Below are 20,016 nucleotides of genomic sequence, written 5' to 3'. Positions count from 1 at the left end.
TAATGCTATAATAACAAAATTCACTGGAAGCAAATGCTTTTAGCACTTCTATTGACGGTGTAAAAATAGTTGAAATCGGGTGGCCACTCCGCCCACTCCCCATATAACGGTACTGTTAAAAACTACTAAAAGCACTAAACACGCCAGAGACATTAAATTTTGTCTCTGGAATGGTAAGAGATGACTTTATAGGAACCGCGTTCAAAATTAGACAGTGGGCGTGGCACAGCCCACTTTTAGGTGAAACCCCATATCTTGGGATCGGCTTAACCGATTTTAACCAAATTCGGTGCATAACGTTCTTTTCATATTTCTATGTTATAGTGCGAAAATTGGCGAAATCGGAATACAACCACGCCTATTTCCCATATAACACAATTTTCAATTCCATCTGATTCTTTCACTTTCCACTATGCATATCAAGCAACAATGATTATATCGGGGTAAAACTTTGCGTGAATAATACGTTTAAAGTATGCCACCTTGTGACCAAAAATTGTCTAAGTCGAACCAAAACTGTTCAAGCCCCTAAGTACTAAATATGTGGACCCCAGTGCCTATAGTTGACCTTCTACCGAAAATATCAGCTAATCCACAAAGAAATCTCAAACGAGTATTCCATTTGACTTTGCGAGAGTATAAAATGTTCGTTTACATCCGAACTTAGCCCTTCCTTACTTGTTTGGCATTGGTTTAGTACACATTTGGATTCGTTGACGCTTAGAAAAACACGCGCCGTCCTTGAGGGAAAATTATGCAACAGCGGCAAGTAAAATAATAATGAAAGAATGCAGAATTTCAACAGCGAAAAATGCTCGCAGTGCGGCAGTGTTGCTGTTGCAACAATTGTACAGCAGCGGAAAAATACCAGTTCGCAGTTATATTTTGCACAACGTTTTTGTGGCCGTAGCTTACTTGTTGGCTTATTTATGTATGCATTTATGCGATATAGTTTTTAATATTTATTGTGCCGCTCATTTTTTTGTTTGTTAGAGCTTTGGAATTGAGTTGATGTAAATTGCACAATCACGACGTTGCAAGGAACGCTTTACTTTTTGTTGGTTTTTATCTCCTTTGGCGTTGTTTTCCTTACTTGATGTATTTTATTCACTTATGTAGCAGCATTTAACCGCGGTAAATTGTATGTAAGTATTTTATAAAAGAGTTGCAAACGAGCTCCCACTTCCCTCGCTTCTTTGCGTTTCTCTTTCGACGGTATTCGACATATGTATATACATACGTATAAGTACATTAAAGAAGACACGACATAATATATTTATCACAACCGCCCATCTAAGCGCGCTCAAGGTGGTGTTTATTCATCGCTGCTGTTCGTGATTGGTGATGTTGCACCGCCACATGTTTTCAGCTTGCTGTTCGCCACCACTGCGGTTGTTGCCTGCATTTGCGACGACTGTTCACATAAGCGGTTGACTTATGGCATAATCCTTTTGTGCTTGGTAAATTCAGCACAGTGGTTTTCAAAATGTATACGCAATGTAAAAAAAATTAAAAAAAAAAAACAAGAAAAAACGCTGCACCGAAACTATAGTAATACCCTTTACAAATACTAAACATTCCTAACAAAAACTTGAGTGTGACTCGCTCTGAATAGGTTTCACCGTTGCCTTGGACATATCCTCGAGTGAACTTCACAACGCGTAAAAACTGTTCGCGACTTCAACGGTAGATTTTCTTGTAAATTCGCGAATATGGGTTTGAGTTAGCGGGCGTTTTCTTTAACTCGAGATATCCTACTTAGATCATGTAATCTGAAAACGGTTAAAAAAGAAAGACTTGAAAAGCAATAAACAGAAAATACATGCATAGCAGTTGTTTCGTGACATACCCACAGAACATTTATACTAAGTGCCACAAAGAAACCGTTTTTGACAAATTGGAAGTTTCAATTTCCAGCTTTCACTACACTATGCTTAAAACAACGAAACGGCGAATTCGTTGGAATAGATATTAGCGGCCTCAATAAAATGTGATAGGCAAAGCACTTGGGTCTCTTGATCTTTACCTATGTGTTTGGCTACACAAAGAACCGGTGTTTCAACTGTTCAAGCGAAAACCCATGATCTTCGTTATCGAGATCAATTCCGAAACTTAAACTAATAAAACCAAAACATGTCTGTATATAACACCTTCCGTTGTGCCGGCCTCCAGCGGGCTTAAAAAAAATTCAAATTTCTGGAAGGTATTTCCTAAACGAGCCACTGTTCGCTAAAAGCGCATGAAACCACAGAGAAATCTAAGTGTTAACAAATGCCTCTGCATGATATATTCGGCGAAGCGCAAAAAACGCATTTTTAGTGAAATTTTCGTAATACAATAACAACAAAAACTCACTCGTTGCGGTTAATCAGCAACTCAATTCATGCACTCTACGATGTTAGGTAAAATATGCAAGACAAATAGCAAAAAGTATTTGAAAAAAAAAACACTTTGCGCAGTGAGTTGCAGTCTGCAAATGAAGTAGTAGAAAAACCGTCAAATTAATTAACTCCACTCTAGCACACAAGCGAATTAATAATGTATGGTATAATGACAGCGAAGAGTTAGGGTGACATGCATACTCCTTATGCAAAAACCCAGTAGCAAAGATGCGACTCCAGTTTTGTCGCCGGAAATACTGAAATAAAAATGTATTTCCTTATAAACTACTCTTTATTATAATCTCGCAACATCTTGCTACAGAGTATAATGTTGTTTGTGTCACCTAAAACTAATCCAGGTAGATATGGAGTTATATATTGGTAAAGTAAAAAATTCGTTCGGTTTTTATCTAAGAGACGGCGTTATTGTTCATAGTACTAGTGTTACGTGTCGCATTATGTCATTTTGTACGGCGCTGAAAACGTGTTTATTCGCGCTAAAAGTTTGTCTTTGACAGTTTTTCGATTGCTGAGGAACTAAAGATATGCCAGAAAACCGTTTGGAACCATTTGCATAACCTTGGATTCAAAAAAAAGCTCGATGTTTGGGTGCCACACGAACTAACGAAAAAAAACATGTTGGACCGAATATCCATCTGCGAATCGCTGCTGAATTGCATCAAAATCGACCCGTTTCTGAAGCGGATTGTGACTGGCGATAAAAAATGGGTCACTTACGACAACATCGAGTGCAAACTGTCTTGGTCAAAGCTCGGGGAAGCGGCCCAGACGGTGGCCAAGACCGGATTGAAGGCCAGGAAGGTTTTGCTGTGTGTTTGGTGGGATTGGCAAGGAATCATCTACTACGAGCTGCTCCCCTATGGCCAAACGCTCAATTCGGCCCTCTACTGCCAACAACTGGACCGCCTGAAGGCAGCACTCATCCAGAAGAGGCCATCTTTGATCAACAGAGGCCGAATTGTGTTATATCAGGACAACGCCAGGCCACACACGTCTTTGGTGACGCGCCAGAAGCTTCGGGAGCTCGGATGGGAGGTCCTAATGCACCCACCTTATAGTCCGGACCTGGCACCAAGTGATTACCATTTTTTCCTGTCCATGGCGAACGCGCTTAATGGTAAGCAGTTGGCCTCAAGAGAGGCCTGTGAAAATTGGCTTTCCGAGTTTTTTGCCAATAGGGACGCAGCCTTCTACGAGAGGGGTATAATGAAGTTCAGGTTAACGAGACAAGCTGATATCCGGTTCACTGTTTGTCCGTCTGACTGTGCAAGCGATAACTAGAATAAAAAATTAGATATATTGATGAAACTTGCTACGTATGTTCCTTGGCATACAAGAGAGGTCGATATTGCAGATGGCCGTAATCGAATCACTCCCACGCCCACAAAACATCATTAAACGAAACCTATAAAATGCCATATCTAAGCACTAAATTAAGGTATATAACTTTAATTTGGTACAAGAGATCGTAGTAACAAGGATACCCGTTGACTAAAATATTTTTTTATGTGGTCGTGGTTCCGCCTCCTAAATGGTTTAATTGTACATATGAAATCCTATATCTCACGACCTACCCGACCAAATTTGGTTTACAAGGTAATCCAACTATTCCTATTAGACACTGTGAAAGTGGCCGAAATTGGACAACAACCACGCCTACTTCCTATGTAACATAACTTTAAATTTCATCTGATTCCTTCACTTTTCAATATACAAATCAAACACCAATGAACATGTCGGAATTAAAATTTGCTCAGGTACTGCCCTTAAGGTATTTATGGTAAATTTATGTTCAAAAATTTTCGAAATCTGGCTATAACTTTCAAGGATCCAGACAACAAATATCTGGAACCCAGTGAAAATCGAGGAGAATTTTTTTATGATGACAGCATGCCCGTGGGGTATGGGTAAAATTGAGTCAATACCTCCCTTTGTTTCAATATATATGTATATATTTATAATTACAATATTAAAAGAGTAAACAACCTTAAAAATTTGTTGAAAATTCATTAGTTTCTAAAATCTCGATCACTAATGCTTTAATAAAGGCAAAAAATTGAATTTTATTCGCAAAAATGTAAATATAAGGGCAAGAGGGGTTTGGATTACTAAAATGCAGCAAAGCTCCAATGAAGAATTCATCACCGGCATTGTTAAAACATATTTTGACACATAGTATCTATATGGATATGTACATATGTACAGTGAGTGTTACTAATAACCATATGGAAGCACGTTTTAACAACATGAAAACTATTTAAATGCACATTTTGCTCAGTACTTCAGCCAGAAAAAAACGCACAGCGCTTCTTTTAAAGTACTATGCGTGCTCGGCATAAAGGGGCGGAAATCATTATATGAATCTATCTAGAACTATGTATATAAATGAGCTAGGTTAGAGCAAAATATGTAACGCTAAACCAAACTCGGATCGAGAAAACATGTCCAGCTCCTTTTGTCAACATCTCTTACAAATAAGCGCTGTTTGCAGAATAAAATAAACCGGATGATCGAAAATTTTATTACCGTGTATAATAGGGCTAGAAGAGCTCTAAATAGCCATTAAACTTGTATGCACGTGTATGCTAAAAATAGTATTTATACCTAATTTATTTAAGAAATACTCAAATTATATATATGTAGGTGAACTAATCTTATTAAATTCTTGTACATGTATTAGGTGGACCACGTCTTCTTCATATACGTCACATTTTAAAATATTTCAGCTCATTTGATTTTGTAAAAGCTAACTTCAGCATTAACAAAGATCTTAAAAAAGGCAGAAAAAACGTTAAATCGGCTGCATCGAAGCTATAAATCCTTCATAGGTGCATTTCTTATTGCAACTATATGTATAACCAAATCTGAAAACTTAACCGGCCAATAGTTTGCATGCAACGTTTTTTTAGTTCCTTCTAGCTACGCTCTTCGATATAAACAACCTTCAAGTCGACTTAAGGTTACTAAATTATAAAGAGATTCTTTATAACGTCTTTATCTTGATTTTGATCGGTCAGTTTGTATGCAGTTTGTAAATCCTAAAGTCGTCCAATATTGGCGGTTCCGACCAATGGACAATTTCTTCCGGAGAAAAGGACATCGGATATCTCGAAAACTGATGGACTAATTCGCGTACATGCAGACAGACAGATAGACGGACAAGGCTAAATCGATTCAGCTCGTGAATCATTACATATGTACGATATATATATACATTATATGTTCTCCGAGGTTTCTTTTTGGGTATTACAAACTTTATAACAAATTTAATATACCATGTTCGGGGTATACAAAATTGCGGGTTTTGAAACATACGAAGTAATTATCTTCCAAAAATTAGTGCAATCGGTAATACATTCTGTAGGTACACTCTTTACGCCAGTTAGTTTGGTTTTTAGCAAGGCCCACGTGGCAAGTAAGGGGTATTAGTGGAGGAGGGGGGAACTATTCTTCCGATAGCCACACTTCGCAGTTTTTAAGAGCGGCATCTGACACATTCGGGCGTGGAATAATTTAATGTCAAGATGATTTAGTATGAAGACAGCATAGATAGGGGACATTCCAAAAGGACAGAACTTTAGTTTAAAATGTGTAAAATTACTAGAACGATCACACAAAATTGACTTTAATGTGGAGCAAAGTAAAAACAGCAACTGCCAGGCGTAAGTGAGTGGTTATAATAGGCGTGTTTTAATTGACCGTCATAAGCTAATAGTTAAATCGTTGACAAATAAAACGCACTTAGCTTATTTCATATTTTTGAATTATGTTGGCAACGCGGGCAAGAACAGTCAGCTGATATTCAATTTGTTTAAAAATGTCTGACATGAAGAGATTAGTTTGCATTTTTAAATTTGTAAACGAATTATTAAAATACCTTACAAATATAATAATTTGTTTAATTGACGTTAAGAATGAAAAACACTGAAAACAAAAGTTTTAATTGTCTTAATTTTAAACGAAATCCCATCTGCTGTTTGCAAAAACCCAACTATTGTGAACCAAAAAAGATAATCAACTGGCAATGCCTCTAGATCAACATTTAAGCTATGGTAACTTTTGATTAGCCAATATAATTATGTTGGTAGTCTTCCATACAAAATAAGCTAATATGTAGCGTAACGTGCTGGTCAAATAATACATGCCTAATGTTAAATTTTACGTAAAAATTGTGGAAATTTTATTACACCGGGTTCATTGAGTCTGTTAACAAAGGGAACAACAAAACAAACTCGAAATTATAAAAGTAGTTAACTAGTTGACCCAATTTGTGTGCCAATGTATGTGGGTATGTTCGCGCACATTCAAAGCATGGAAGCACGCAAGTTTAAGTGCTTGCCGCACACTTGCAACAACACTTTCTCAAGTATGTGCGCACGAGCATTCACCGAAATGAGTATTAAGCGCGTGTGGGTGTTTCAAGTGGCCATTGTTCTTCGCTCCATAGCGTAGTTTTACTCATTTATTCTTCTAGGCCAACCGCAATATTAAGGCTTGAATATGTATACGCACACGAAAACTTTCGAATATACTTATAGTGCACACATTCCAAAGCAGACCGATATGCAAGCGCAACCCACTCAGGTTGAGGTAGTCATATTTACAAATTTACCTTTTCACCTTAGCGATAATGCAAGTGTAGCTCTTGAGAACTTAATATTTGTCAGGCAGTCAAACAACACCCACAGTTCGGATCATTGTAACAATCAAATATGTACGTATGGTACATGCATACAGCTATGGCAATTGACTTAGCCATTGATGCAACATGCTATGCACATAAGAAGCATTTCCAATGGTTATAAGAGGTACAAAGTATGGTGGTTATTGTGGAAGACGGAAAGCTTATTACACTCTCACATCCCTTTACTGTTGGCCTTTCTACATTTATGAGGACCATTAATTAAACTTATGAAAAAAGATGGCTGATTTGTTTTTAAGAGTAAAGCCTATTTGCGAAAAAAATATGAAGTGTGTTTAGGCTGTCAAAATAGGATTTATTTCTAAGACTATGTCCGCCCTGAATAGCTATTAAAATATCGGAGCGCTTCAATTAAAAGAACAACATATAAATCGAAAAGTAGAAAAAAATAAAAACAATATGGTAACTATCAAAATCGATTAGTCTCCATCCACAAAGAATTAATAATTAATTATCTGAAAGTTCCTCTGCCCCTACCTGTCAGTATATTAAATGTAAATGATGGATGTGTAAACGAAAAAATCGTGTAAAGGTTATCGCTCGTTTTTTTTCATTAATAATTCTTATGGTGGGTTTATTATTACTGAAAATATCAAGATCTTAAATATCTTTTATTTCGTAATGCAATCGACTTCATGCTTTTTAGGTGCAAAGGCAAAGAAGGACATAACACATTTATCGGCATCATTATTTTTTTCATTAAGTTGCCATTATATCTCCAAAAGAAGAAAAAACTTCCGGTATTAAAAATGGCAAATTTGATCTAGGAAAAGGAATTGCTTTAAAAGCCTGTTTAGTGTCATGGCAATTAGACCGGTGTAGTCTTAACTAAACTTTGAACACATTCTTTAGCAACTTTTTTCGACACGTTCAAAAAATCTCTAACGCAATTTGAAATTTTACACTCGTTCTTTTCTAACCAAGGAGGTGCTCATTTCTCGGAACCGAATTTGACTTAAAGGTTGCTTTTGTCAAACAACTTGACTAGAAAATTTCCGTTAGATGCAAACTGTTACCCGGTTACGTGTTCAAATTTATATTTACATATAGTATACAAAATGTACCTGTATCCACTTCACTTCCTTTTCCCCTCCTTTACTACAGCAACCTGTAAGTCTGTGCAATTAATTTTTCTTTTCTTAAATTTTTTTCTAAACTCTTGAAATATTAATAAATAACTAATAAAGAAAAGATACTAAAAATATGAATCGTTGGTTTTTTACCGAGCGTCAAAAAAATGCCGAAATGCTTTTATTTGGCTAAATAAACTAACACCTGAAAATAGTTCTGTATAGATGACAAGTCTACCTATATATTGTATATACATAAACGATAGCAACTGCTTACTAACGCCTCAAGTAACTGTCAGGTGAATGTTTGACGTATTACTACTTTTCACTTAATTTACTAAGCTATAGTATACGTATGAATGGTATGTACTATATTTGAAAACATTGCTGTATAAAGCTAAAACCTGTTGCTACTCAATTGCTCCCAGCAAAAAGATGGACAGTGCGTTGTACAAACCCTGTAGTGAAACATAAGAGTAGCGATTAAAATACTACATAGTTCACAACTATGAATTTAAAATTCGACGGAAGTTGAAATAGTTCGCTACTGGAATTTATCAACAATCCTGAAAACATTCGACTTGTACCAATATCGAAACTTTTTATTAAAGAGTTTTTTGTCAAGTCAACGAATTAATATAGTTTAGTACAATTTTACGTTTTATTTTACCTTTTATCGATTTTTATTTTAGGCGATTATAGTGAATAAATTAACTTGTTAAATATATATATTTGGATATATTTTTGTCTAGTAGCTTGTGTGGTCGAAACGCACTCGACTGATTAGTTTGGAGTTAGAGTAATTTAAAACTAACTGATTTCACTACTGGGTTCAATATCTTTTCTTTCACCGACTCACTGTACTTTGACTTGTAAATAGAGCGAAAGATGTGCAATAAGATGTACATACATATGTATATATACTACTTCGGCATCTTGCTTGACTCATTTTAGCTCATTCTATTCTTGTGAATGGACAACGACACTTGAGGGCTGTAACTCTGCAACTACTCTTGGTAATCTTTTGCTTATTTGCAGTTGATTCATTTAATGACGCAACTAAATGAAAATGTTGCAACCATTAGGCTATATAAAATAAGCTTTGTAATTTAACTTAATTGTTTTCACGATTATTTGCGGAATTATAGTGGGAAATAAGTACTTTTAGCGTCTGCTATGAAGTGTGAACTTTTAAGGAATCAAATGGATCTAAGTAGTTGTCTTTGAGCTGAATAACTACAAAGGTATTAAATTCATATGTCACTAAAGAAAACCGTCAACTAAAGCTAGTGTCATCAAGATAAAATAAATAAATGAAAAAAATAACGAAGCACTAAATTCGGGCGCATTCAAACAGTAGATACTTTCGTAATTTGTAAAAACAAAGAGTGTGCGTAATATCTCGAGCTCTCTGTAAAATAGTATAACAAAGAAGTACTTGTAAGAGAGAGATAAAAGTGGAGAGAAATGTGTTTAGTTGGCAATACTTTTTATAACACTTTCCGGCCAGGATTGCGAACTGCGCTAATTATCAGTAGCATAATTATTTACATTACCGGCCTGGTACCTACTTAGTTTCATTAAGGTATCTTACTTTATAGCTGAAAAAGATCTTCTCTGGAGTAAATTTGTGTAGCAAAAATTAGTAACATGTAATAGATAGCTGATGGTGGATATATAATGATAGTTATGGTACTGAATGACATTATTCTAAGCGAGTAACGGAAATTATTATAATATATTGAGTAATGGCACCTAAAGAGTATACCGAATTTATTCGTTTTACAGCAAATTTTCTAGAGTCAAGTTACGCCTACTTTTCAAAATTGTGGTGTTACATATGCAATAGCGCCCTACATCCGCTTCAAATCTGTTTTAATAAAACCATTTGTGGACGAAGAAAGACAGATAGACATCGCTAAATCAGTTTGTTTCGTTATTTTCATTTACATATATAACTTTATGTTATGGGTAATCGGTAACAAAACTTTTGCAACCTAAAACGGAACCAATAGTAGGTAGTATACTCGAATGTCCCAGAGTATTAACCAATTAGAAAACTTTAGACAACCAAGCGTTATATCTGCAATCGGTGAACATTAAAATCAAGCAGGGTATACTATATTATCAACATATATGTATCTAAATAAAAATGATAACCTATTGATTGGTATACAACTCGACAAGGATTTATATATATATATTATAACATTTTATTTATTAAAAATCCAATCAGTAATTAGAGTGCTAATTTGTGAGTTAATAATATAATACTCATATAAAATACACATACATATACATATGTATGCTTAGTATTTAGCCACCCACCCACCATCTATGCGATCGAAGCGAAATATTCTTGCAAGAGTTTCTCTCAATTCTCTTCGCGCTTCTAATTTTCTTTGCGCTTCTAAAGTACAAATTAAGCTAATGAAGTGCTTGCCATTTAATGGTGCACACCCCCGCCCCTTCTTACAAAAACTTTTCTGCATACTGTCCTCTCGCGTAAAACAAGTATTTAACTTTAAAATCCATTTTCTTCTTTACTGCTTCATTGCGTATTTTCTTTTCTTCCACTCCCACAATTTAGTCGCTAATTTTTAATTTTTGTATGCTTTATTCTTCCATTTCATTTGTGCGCTTTAATTACACTTGACTTGTTTAATTGGTGAAAGACTTCCGCTGTTTTCTTCCTTTTCCGTGCCATTTTATTTTCTTTGTCTTCTATTTCCATTCGCTTAATTCTATTCCTTAAATGCGTTTACAAATAAGTTTAACGGCAATTAACCACAAAAGGACAGACAGACTCACTAGTGACTACAATTGCCTTGTGTTGTTGTTATTTTCAATTTGTGGTTGCAATTCTTCTCCTCAATATATATTCTTTAGGTGTATATTCATCTATAGTATGTAGGTGTGTGCAATTAACGTTATTGACACTTAATTAAAATTAAATTTTACAACGGCAAAGACATTGAGCCACATTACGGTATTAGGAAAGCTGTTTCGTGTATGTACAGACACGAGGGCATATAACTGGTACTTACAAGAACATTAACTGTCTTGTGGACAGTCAAGCGTAAATTAAGGCAACTCGCTGCAATCAAGTCTCACAGTGTAAGGTTATGCAAGATGCAATCATTACACTTGCAGTGGGCAACTCAGTGAACATTAATTGGGAGAAAACGCATAAGCGGACGAGTTGGACCGCTGCCTAATATTCTTATCATCATTCAGAAGATATTTACAGCAATAAATGAAAACGAAAAACTTTAGGTCTTGGAACACCACCGTTCCACATAATTGCTTTGAGGTAGTGTGGATAGTGGACAGTCCGAAAACAAAACACTCCTTTTAGAAAAGCGGGAACTGAGTAACATGGTATAAATCATCACAGAGCACCTACGTGTTCGGGTCGGAAAAATATTGTGTCTTCTATCACGTTTTTGAACACCTTGATCAGTTTAGTAATGTTTGCAGTTGCCATTGATTTTTTCAATACTCCGAAGGTTCCACACGAATAAATTAGGAGAATATTGGGGTGGCCAGTCAAGGTTACCGGTTGTAAAACTGAATAGTTTAGTACGATGTCTGAAAAATGAGAGTCTGCTTCGGTTTTAGTTACACAAATTTTTCCCAGTTATGTTTCTGGCACAAACGCCTTCCAATAATATATTTTATTTGTCACTATTTGGCGCTGGCGACGTGAAGGCACTAACGGTTGCAATTATATTGAACTGAGTTTACAAAACATACGGGATAATCAATGTTAAAGTTATTAAATTCTTACACACCGGCATACAATAAAGCGCTCTCTGTATAAAATTTATACTAACATTGTGGAATGTTCGAATTTTGGAACATGTTAATATTTAAATGAAAGTAAGCTTTCATACATATATACATACATAAAGTATTCACTTACAACAGTAACTTGGTCATTATACGGTGGGTGCTTGTCTGACACATCTATCGCACAGTTCGAGGAGCTTTCGGCTGCGGTCGGTGAACTGGTGTAAGCCAGCTGATTTTGCTGCTTTGGTAACGTGTTATCGCCGTTCTGTGGTCGATGATGGTTAAAACGTTCAGGAGGTACACCACCAAATATAAAAGGACCGCTCATATCATCAGTAACTGCGGGCACCGAAGGCGTCCAAGCCTTTTCTGATAATAACACCGGTTGCGGCTCAGAAAACGTGGCATTACGGCGAGTGCAAAAATCATCATCAAAGCGGGACGATTTACCCATATAATGCACTGCGGCCGGAAGACCATTACTACCACCGTCAGGGCTGCCGCTACCACTACCGCTAACATTGTAAGCGTTTCGCTCATAATAAGAGTAATCCGTCTCATTAATGTCATTTCCTGTTTTTTGTATCCGATACTGACCCGCATTTTGTTGTTGGTGCACCACGTCATTCCCATATAAAGAGTTTTGCTGGGGCAACGGATCGAATACGAAATCATTAGACTTTGCCGAGGGTGAAGGAGGGCTGCCGTAAGGGTAGCCTATATGCGGACTACTACGTAAATGCTCCGTATATTGCTGTGACAAAATATCGAAATCGTTAAAGCCATGCAAACCCTTGGCGCTATCACGTTTCTGTTGCTGCACGTACGGCGAGATATACGTTTTCTGTTGCGGCAGCAATTGCGGTTTCCCTTCATGCTGCTGCTGTTGTTTTTGTTGTAGCTGCAAGTGACGTTGCGGTTGATTAAAGCCAGTCGACTTCTTATTTGTCTTCGCTGCATTGCCATTCAACAACATTTTTGGCGGTTTCCTTTCACCCAACAACGGACGCTGTGAATTGTTGCATGAATGACCGCGCTGCGTCATAATACCACTGCCAGCGGTGGAGCTCAAGTATAACGACATGTTGTCATCATCATATAAGTCGTCGCTATCCATACCACCCGCAATATACGGATTATAGGGTAGCGACGATTGCTGTTGCGTCTCTTGTTGCATAAATTGTATGTGTTGCTGTTGATGATAGTAGCTGGTGGCAGCCGTTTCAGTGGAAGGCGATGCCGTTGTCATCGTTGGTATGACGGCTGTGCTACTGAAAAATTTTGTAAGTTTTACAGTCATGTTGTCGCTGGGTAGAGCAAAGCCAGTCGCTGTCGTAGGTGAAAAGTATTTTGGTGAAATGTGGATGTAACCGCTTGTTGAGCTGCTACCGGCACGTTTTCAATTAAAATCACTGTTGTAGAGTTGAGTAGAATAATAATAATTACTATTACAACTGTCTGGTTTCTTTATGCCGTTTTTTCGTCTTCTATTTTAATACATATCGTTGTGGTAGGTTATTCCGTGAGCAGAAGAAAAGGCGTTGGAATACTATGAATAAGATAAAGGAATTAAAATGAGTTAGTATGTAAAGTAACTTGAAAGAAAATGTAACAAATATTAAATAATGCTTATTCTTTTTCCTGTATTTAAATTTGATTACCGGCCAAATGGGAAATAAGATAAGAAGTTTAAGAAAAACCCCAAAATTACATATGTACATAAATATATATATATTTGTACATTAGGGTGTCCTAAAAAAATAAAAGTTTATTTTTTTGACGCATACCCTTTTAATTACAATAGCTTAATGTTGAAACAATTGGAAATTAAGTTGCTTACTACATATGTACATACATCCGACATGGTATTCATTCGGTCAACATGTCAATGGAGTTTTAAGATGCAAAGCATCAAATAACGGTAACAAAACTTCCTTCTAATAAACAAGTTTTAGCAGTGCTACAACATTTGGTCAAGTGAGTTTAACTGTAAAAGAAAGTGCAAATCTCGCGAATGCATTATATATTGGAGAAAAGCTCTGTATCGTATAACTACACAATTTATTACAAATTGTATAAAGAAAGTTGTGAATTTATTATATTTGGAGGCGTAGTTAAACAGCGGTTGTCAGGAACTTAGACAAACATGTTTGATGCTGCCCACGCCGATGTGTTTCAATTAATGGGAGCAAATGAAGGTAAGTCTTTTTTGCAACAAAACGGGAACCAGATCAACCGGGTGAGTGGACATAAAAAAGACCGATAAAAAGGAAAGGGCACGCCTAAGAATTATTGAGGAAGAGATACGGCGGTCTAAATATATCGCAAAGTCAACCTTATCAACAGTGACATTATAAACAATTTGTTTTCATAAATTAATAATTTTCATTCATTCCTTACAGACAACTAAGACTTTGTATCACTCAAAAGTAAAGCGTTGTTCACACGCCAATTTGTAATAGTTCTCTGACCAAAGAATATGTTAGTCTTTATAGTCATATCAGACTTTGTATCAAGATGCCAAGAATCACGCTTCAGTGCTGAGAGCAATCAACGATATCGTTGAAAGAGCAGTCAAGATGACACTAACATTATATGGTTTCATTACAGTTGAAGAGGAGTAAAAGCAATTTACTACACTAGCAAAGCAATGTACTACAAGTATTTAGAACACCGGAAGATTTATCCTGACTCTAAACAACAAACAAAAAATTGCATAATTTTTTGGGACACTCTAATGCACATAAATACCATACATGCAAGTATGTCCGTGCGGAAGTGTACAAAAATTTTTTATATTTAAAATTTTTTTGTTGTTCTTATTAACCGAAATTTTTGATTATATCCGGCATATTCATTAAAGTTATCTAACTACTTATGGGACAGAGGAGACTTATAAAAGGAAGTGCTTGATAATTTATTTTCTTACAGGCATTTTTAGGGATATATAGATATGTGTGTATATGAGGTGAATTTCTCATCTATGTAAATCATCTTTATCTACTTTACTTTTCTTCAAGTAATTTCTTGTCTCCTCTAGATGGTTTTAAGTTACAATAGGTTATTTTTAATAAATTATTCCGTTATTACAAAGAGAAATAGATACACAAATTTTCGATAAATTGTATTCACAATAAGTGTATTGGATCTGGTGATTACTAGGTGATTTTTCATGTCAAACCAAGTAATGGAAAATTTAAGCAGTGAAATAATTGCCGACAGTGGAAACTCTAATCGCAGGTATAAAGTCAAACAAAATAACATTAAATCATTATTTGGTAATCCGATTTCATAAGTTTTGTACACCAAATCACATTTGATTTAAGCAAATATCTTATAGCAATGGGTGTGTTAGTTTTCGATGAGAATGAGATACCTACTCAACCAATACGCACAAGTTCAATTGCTAGTCTGCTAATATGAAATCAGAACCGTTAAATGAAAAGTTACCAGTCTTTGATTTCACCTTCGACAAATGATTAAAGTAACACTAACCAAACGGTAGTAAATTTATATATTTGAGAGAGCGCGGTTATTACTATTAACTTATATTAACGAAATAAAATATTCTCATCACGCTTGGTTAGAAAATCTACATTAAACCTACAGGGTGCAGCCGCACACGCCGTTCAAATCTTTTGAAACCACATATATTCTATTCAACAATGTCCTTCTGTGCCAAATTTGAGTCATGATATAACTTAAAACATCACCTGCACATAACTGAAGTTCCGAAGTTTTATTGTCTGCAGTTGCAGTTCCGTAATGCAGTCAACATCAAAGACTTTGAAGGAAATAGACTCGTATGTATGTATATGCGTTCTACAGTGCCGAAAAAAAATTACCACTCTAAACGTGTGCAGCTAGCCGCGGAGTCCAAGTAGGCGTATAAAAAGCGTAATAAAAACAGTGCACGCAGAAAGCAATGCGAGGAAGAACTCGAGCCCGGAATAGCAACGCGAATAAGTCAAACATATCTACAGAGCTTAATGGTTTAAAAAACTGTACTTATGTGATAGAATAGCCGTAGCGGCTACAATAAAAAAAAAATTTGCAGAAAAAAGAACAAACTTTTGCATTCTACAAAAAAAATCCAATTTAAGTCGTTCGGATTGCATTGAAAGTATTACTATAATAATTTTGTAAGTATTAGGAGAAAGTAACTTTTTCAGGATTTGAGATGCAGTCAACGGTTTAACCTAACGGCTATGTTGCACAGCAACATTCTGATAAATTCTTTCTAGGCTACCCAAAAGCTTGTATAGAATACTGAAATGCCTAACATTCTAAAACACATGAATTCCGACATTTTAACTTTCTCCGAGAAAACCTTTGTGTAACCTGTGGCTTGTCTGTTGCATAGATTTAACTTTATGTGGATTTCTTTTTTTTTATTTTGAGCATAACTTATCGGTCAACAAACATTTGCTTTTAGCTGTTTGTTATTTGGTTTTTTGGGTGCAAGTTTTACATTGAAATAAATTCTCAGACTTTGCAAAGGTGTACTTCACATGTACTTCTTCATCTCATGCTTCGTAAGTGATGTGTGTTTTACTGTCATTTTACTTTATACCGATTATGTTTTTACTTCATTTATATACAGCTATGAACAAAATAATAGCAATGAAACATATATAACCAAATCTATGGTTACGTCATAGAATAGTTTGAATAATTTAGTAAAAAATATATGGTATCGATTCTCTGTGCCGATAATTTTAACGTCGTTAATTAAATTTATTTTCAATTTCTAAAGCTGCTTGCTGTTTATAAAAAGATTGTTGCTTTAAGATTTGGAGGAGATTTAAAAAAAAAATGTGACAGTAGAAGTGAGTATTTCTCATTATAAAATTAAGTACAAGTGAATACATTCGACCAAATTCTCTTATTCTGTGGTATAAAAGGAATGTGACTAGCTATGCAACAACAAATATGAGGAAGAGTAGTTTCGAGTCAATGGAGTTGAGGTCATGACGGGGGCACACTCAAGAGCTCATAGAAAATTTAAGGTTGTAAGTGGTAAGTCTTCAATAGTTAAGGTCTTGTGGAAAGTAGTCCAAGAAACATATGTGTAAATTTCTGTTAAACGCTACCAATGTCTTGTGTATTGGTTTCTACACTTTAGTAGAGAAGTGCAAGTACTGAATTGAAATATGTTTTCTCGAGCAAAAATGTCATATATTGTTGACCGCAGCTGCACATACATATGTATGGAGTTTCAAGTGTTAGCAAAAACGAAGGGTAAACGGTTGCTGAAATACCATGGGGATAATTGGCGACATTTTTCAGAAAATTATAAGCTCAAATAGCAGACAATTATTGCCCAGTAAATTTAATTTTGTAAACCGTATATGGATGCACATGAATGCACATGTCAGCAACTTAGAAAAGAGTCATGTAATTTTGTCAAAACCCCAAAACAAAAGAAGGGGCATTTATTTTAGCAGTAATAATTAACATAGCGGTGTTTGTATGAAAAGTAGAACATGAAGTTTGGAAGATGTATATAATGCGGTTTAAATGTTATGCTAATTCGTACAGTAAGAAAGACTTAGTAAAAACAGAGTTAATATAATATTCAGCATATGTTTGTTTACATGCTTACACTCATGTCTTCCGGAATTATCTTTTTTGGAATTATTTCTTTGCGTAATTAACTATGGGTTAAACAAAGCTAGAGTGCCGTAATAATTGCCTATTTCGGTACATATTTGTATATATTATATAATATAAATAGCATGTTTGATTCATTGCTTTCCTATCTCAAGTGTGTGATATTGTCTGCCCAATATTTGACAAACAAGTTGTTTATTATGCAGCCAGCACTAACTGAATGCACTTAATTTCCTCTCTCATTAGACTATTATAACTTCCCGGCTAATTTAACTTAAACTTAACAAAACGAATACATACATATGTATGTATGTTCGTATTACAACCGGCGTGCAACAGCAACAAGCTTAACCCTTTAAACAATTGAAAAACTTGACCTGTTCACTTCAAAATACCAGTGCAATGACTGCCAAATACAAATATATGGTATGTACAAATGTGTATTCCCTTCTGTGCGCCCCGCTAACACCAAGAAAACCAGTTTCAACATGCACCACACGAACCACTTATGCTGGCATTCGCTACTTACATAATTATGAACTCTTCATAGCTACTATATAAAATTTTGAAATATTATTTTTATACTCAGGCAACATATTGCGCAAGAGTGTTATGCTTTTGTTCATCTGACACATCTTGGTTATTATACATATAAAATTATCGGTATTACTAGACGAATTGAATTCGCGTTGACAAAGCCCAAAACGGATTCATTCAAACGAACTTTAAAATAAACAAGTAAGGAAGGGCTAAGTTCGGATGTAACCGAACATTTTATACTCTTGCAAAGTCAAATGGTATAATAATTTAAGACTTCTTTATTTATTTTGCTTGATTTGCATAGTGGAAAATGAAAAAATCAGATGGAATTTAAAATGGTGTTATATGGGAAATAGGCGTGGTTATAATCCATTTTCGCACTATAGCATAGAAATATGAGAAGAATATTATATACCGAATTTGGTTGAAATCGGTTAAGCAAATCCCAAGATATGGGTTTTGACCAAGATATGGGTTTTGACCTAACCGTGGGCGCCTACTGTCTAATTTTGAATGCGGTTCCCGTAACGTTATCTCATACCATCCCAGGGATGAAATTTAATGTCTCTGGCGTGTTTAGTGTTTATCGCGCTTTTAGTAGTTTGTAGCAGTACCGTTATATGGGGAGTGACCGGGGTTGTTGAAATCGAGTGTCACCCATTTTCACACTGTCGATAGAGGTGCTAAAAACATTTGTTCGCAGTGAATTTTCTAAATATAGCTTTAACGGTTTAGGAGATATGCACATTAAACCTATTAGGGGGCGGGACCATGCCCAAAAAAAATTTTAAACTTTATCTCAAAAACTGAGGGACTAGTTCGCGTATATACAGACACACGGACAGACGAACATGGCTAAATCGACTCAGCTCGTTATGCTTGCAACATGTTGCTACAGAGTTTAATAGTTTTGTTCACCTAACGGTTGTTTGTATCACCTAAAACTAATTCAGTTAGATATAGGGTTATATATATATTAATGATCAGGATTAAGAGACGAGTTGGAATCCGGGTGACTGTCTGTCCGTCTGTGCAAGCTGTAACTTGAGTAAAAATTTAGATATCTTTATGAAACTTGGTACACATGTTTCTTGGTACCGTAAGACGGTTGGTATTGCAGACCACTACCAAGCCAACAAAACGCCATTAATCAAAAACAAATAAATTGCCATAACTAAGCTACACAATAAGATACAAGACTGTTATTTGGTATACAGAATCACATTCGGGAGGGGCATCTGCAGTTTACATGTTTTTTTTAAAGTGCTCGTGGTTCCGCCCCTTAATAGGTTTAATGTACATATCTCGTCAGCCGTTAAAGCTATAATAACAAAATTCACTGAAAACAAATGTTTTAGCACTACTATCGACAGTGTGAAAATGGGTGAAATTGGGTAAAACTTTGAATGAATAGTGCCTTTGAGTAGAGCGACCTTATTATCAAAAATTGTCTAAATCGAACTAAAACTATTCAACCCCCCATATATTGAATATGTGGACCCCAGTTCCTACAGCGAACATTTGATCGAAAACATCGGTCAATCTGTAAGATATGTTATAGAAATTCGAAGATAATCCTTTTCTGATAATAATATGCCTCTATGTAAAAAATGGGCTGTATCGGGTCAATAATAGCCCCCATATACCTAATGGAATGATTTTCGAACTACTGGCTATCACATACTACATACATTGTTCTAGGCCATCGTATGCACCTGAATGTATTTTCCTGGCTTTGATCCTGGCTAGTTGCAAGAGTATGAAATGTTCGGTTACACCCGAACTTAGCGTTTCCTTACTTATTAATTATCTTTATCTAAAGTATTAGGGTAGTATTAAAAATATTTGAATAACCTGAAAACCTATTATTCGAGTATCCGGTTTTTAACGAACA

General features: G+C 35.6%; 1 protein-coding gene across 5 annotated transcripts in view; it reads right to left on the bottom strand.

The window, feature by feature from the left end:
• RhoU overlaps nucleotides 1-20,016 on the bottom strand; it is a 74,271-nt gene that overhangs the window by 37,450 nt on the left and 16,805 nt on the right. For all 5 annotated transcript variants that reach the window (XM_070109591.1, XM_070109590.1, XM_036371858.2 and 2 more), the window contains one exon: nucleotides 12,100-13,518. In XM_070109591.1, coding sequence (XP_069965692.1) covers nucleotides 12,100-13,269 — 1,170 coding nt within the window. In that variant the 5' untranslated portion in view covers nucleotides 13,270-13,518. The remainder of the gene's footprint in view (nucleotides 1-12,099; nucleotides 13,519-20,016) is intronic.

Source organism: Bactrocera oleae, chromosome 5, assembly GCF_042242935.1.
Source record: "Bactrocera oleae isolate idBacOlea1 chromosome 5, idBacOlea1, whole genome shotgun sequence".
NCBI lineage: Eukaryota > Metazoa > Arthropoda > Insecta > Diptera > Tephritidae > Bactrocera > Bactrocera oleae.
Note: the sequence above shows the minus strand (reverse complement) of the source record. Positions and strands in the feature narration are given on the sequence as shown.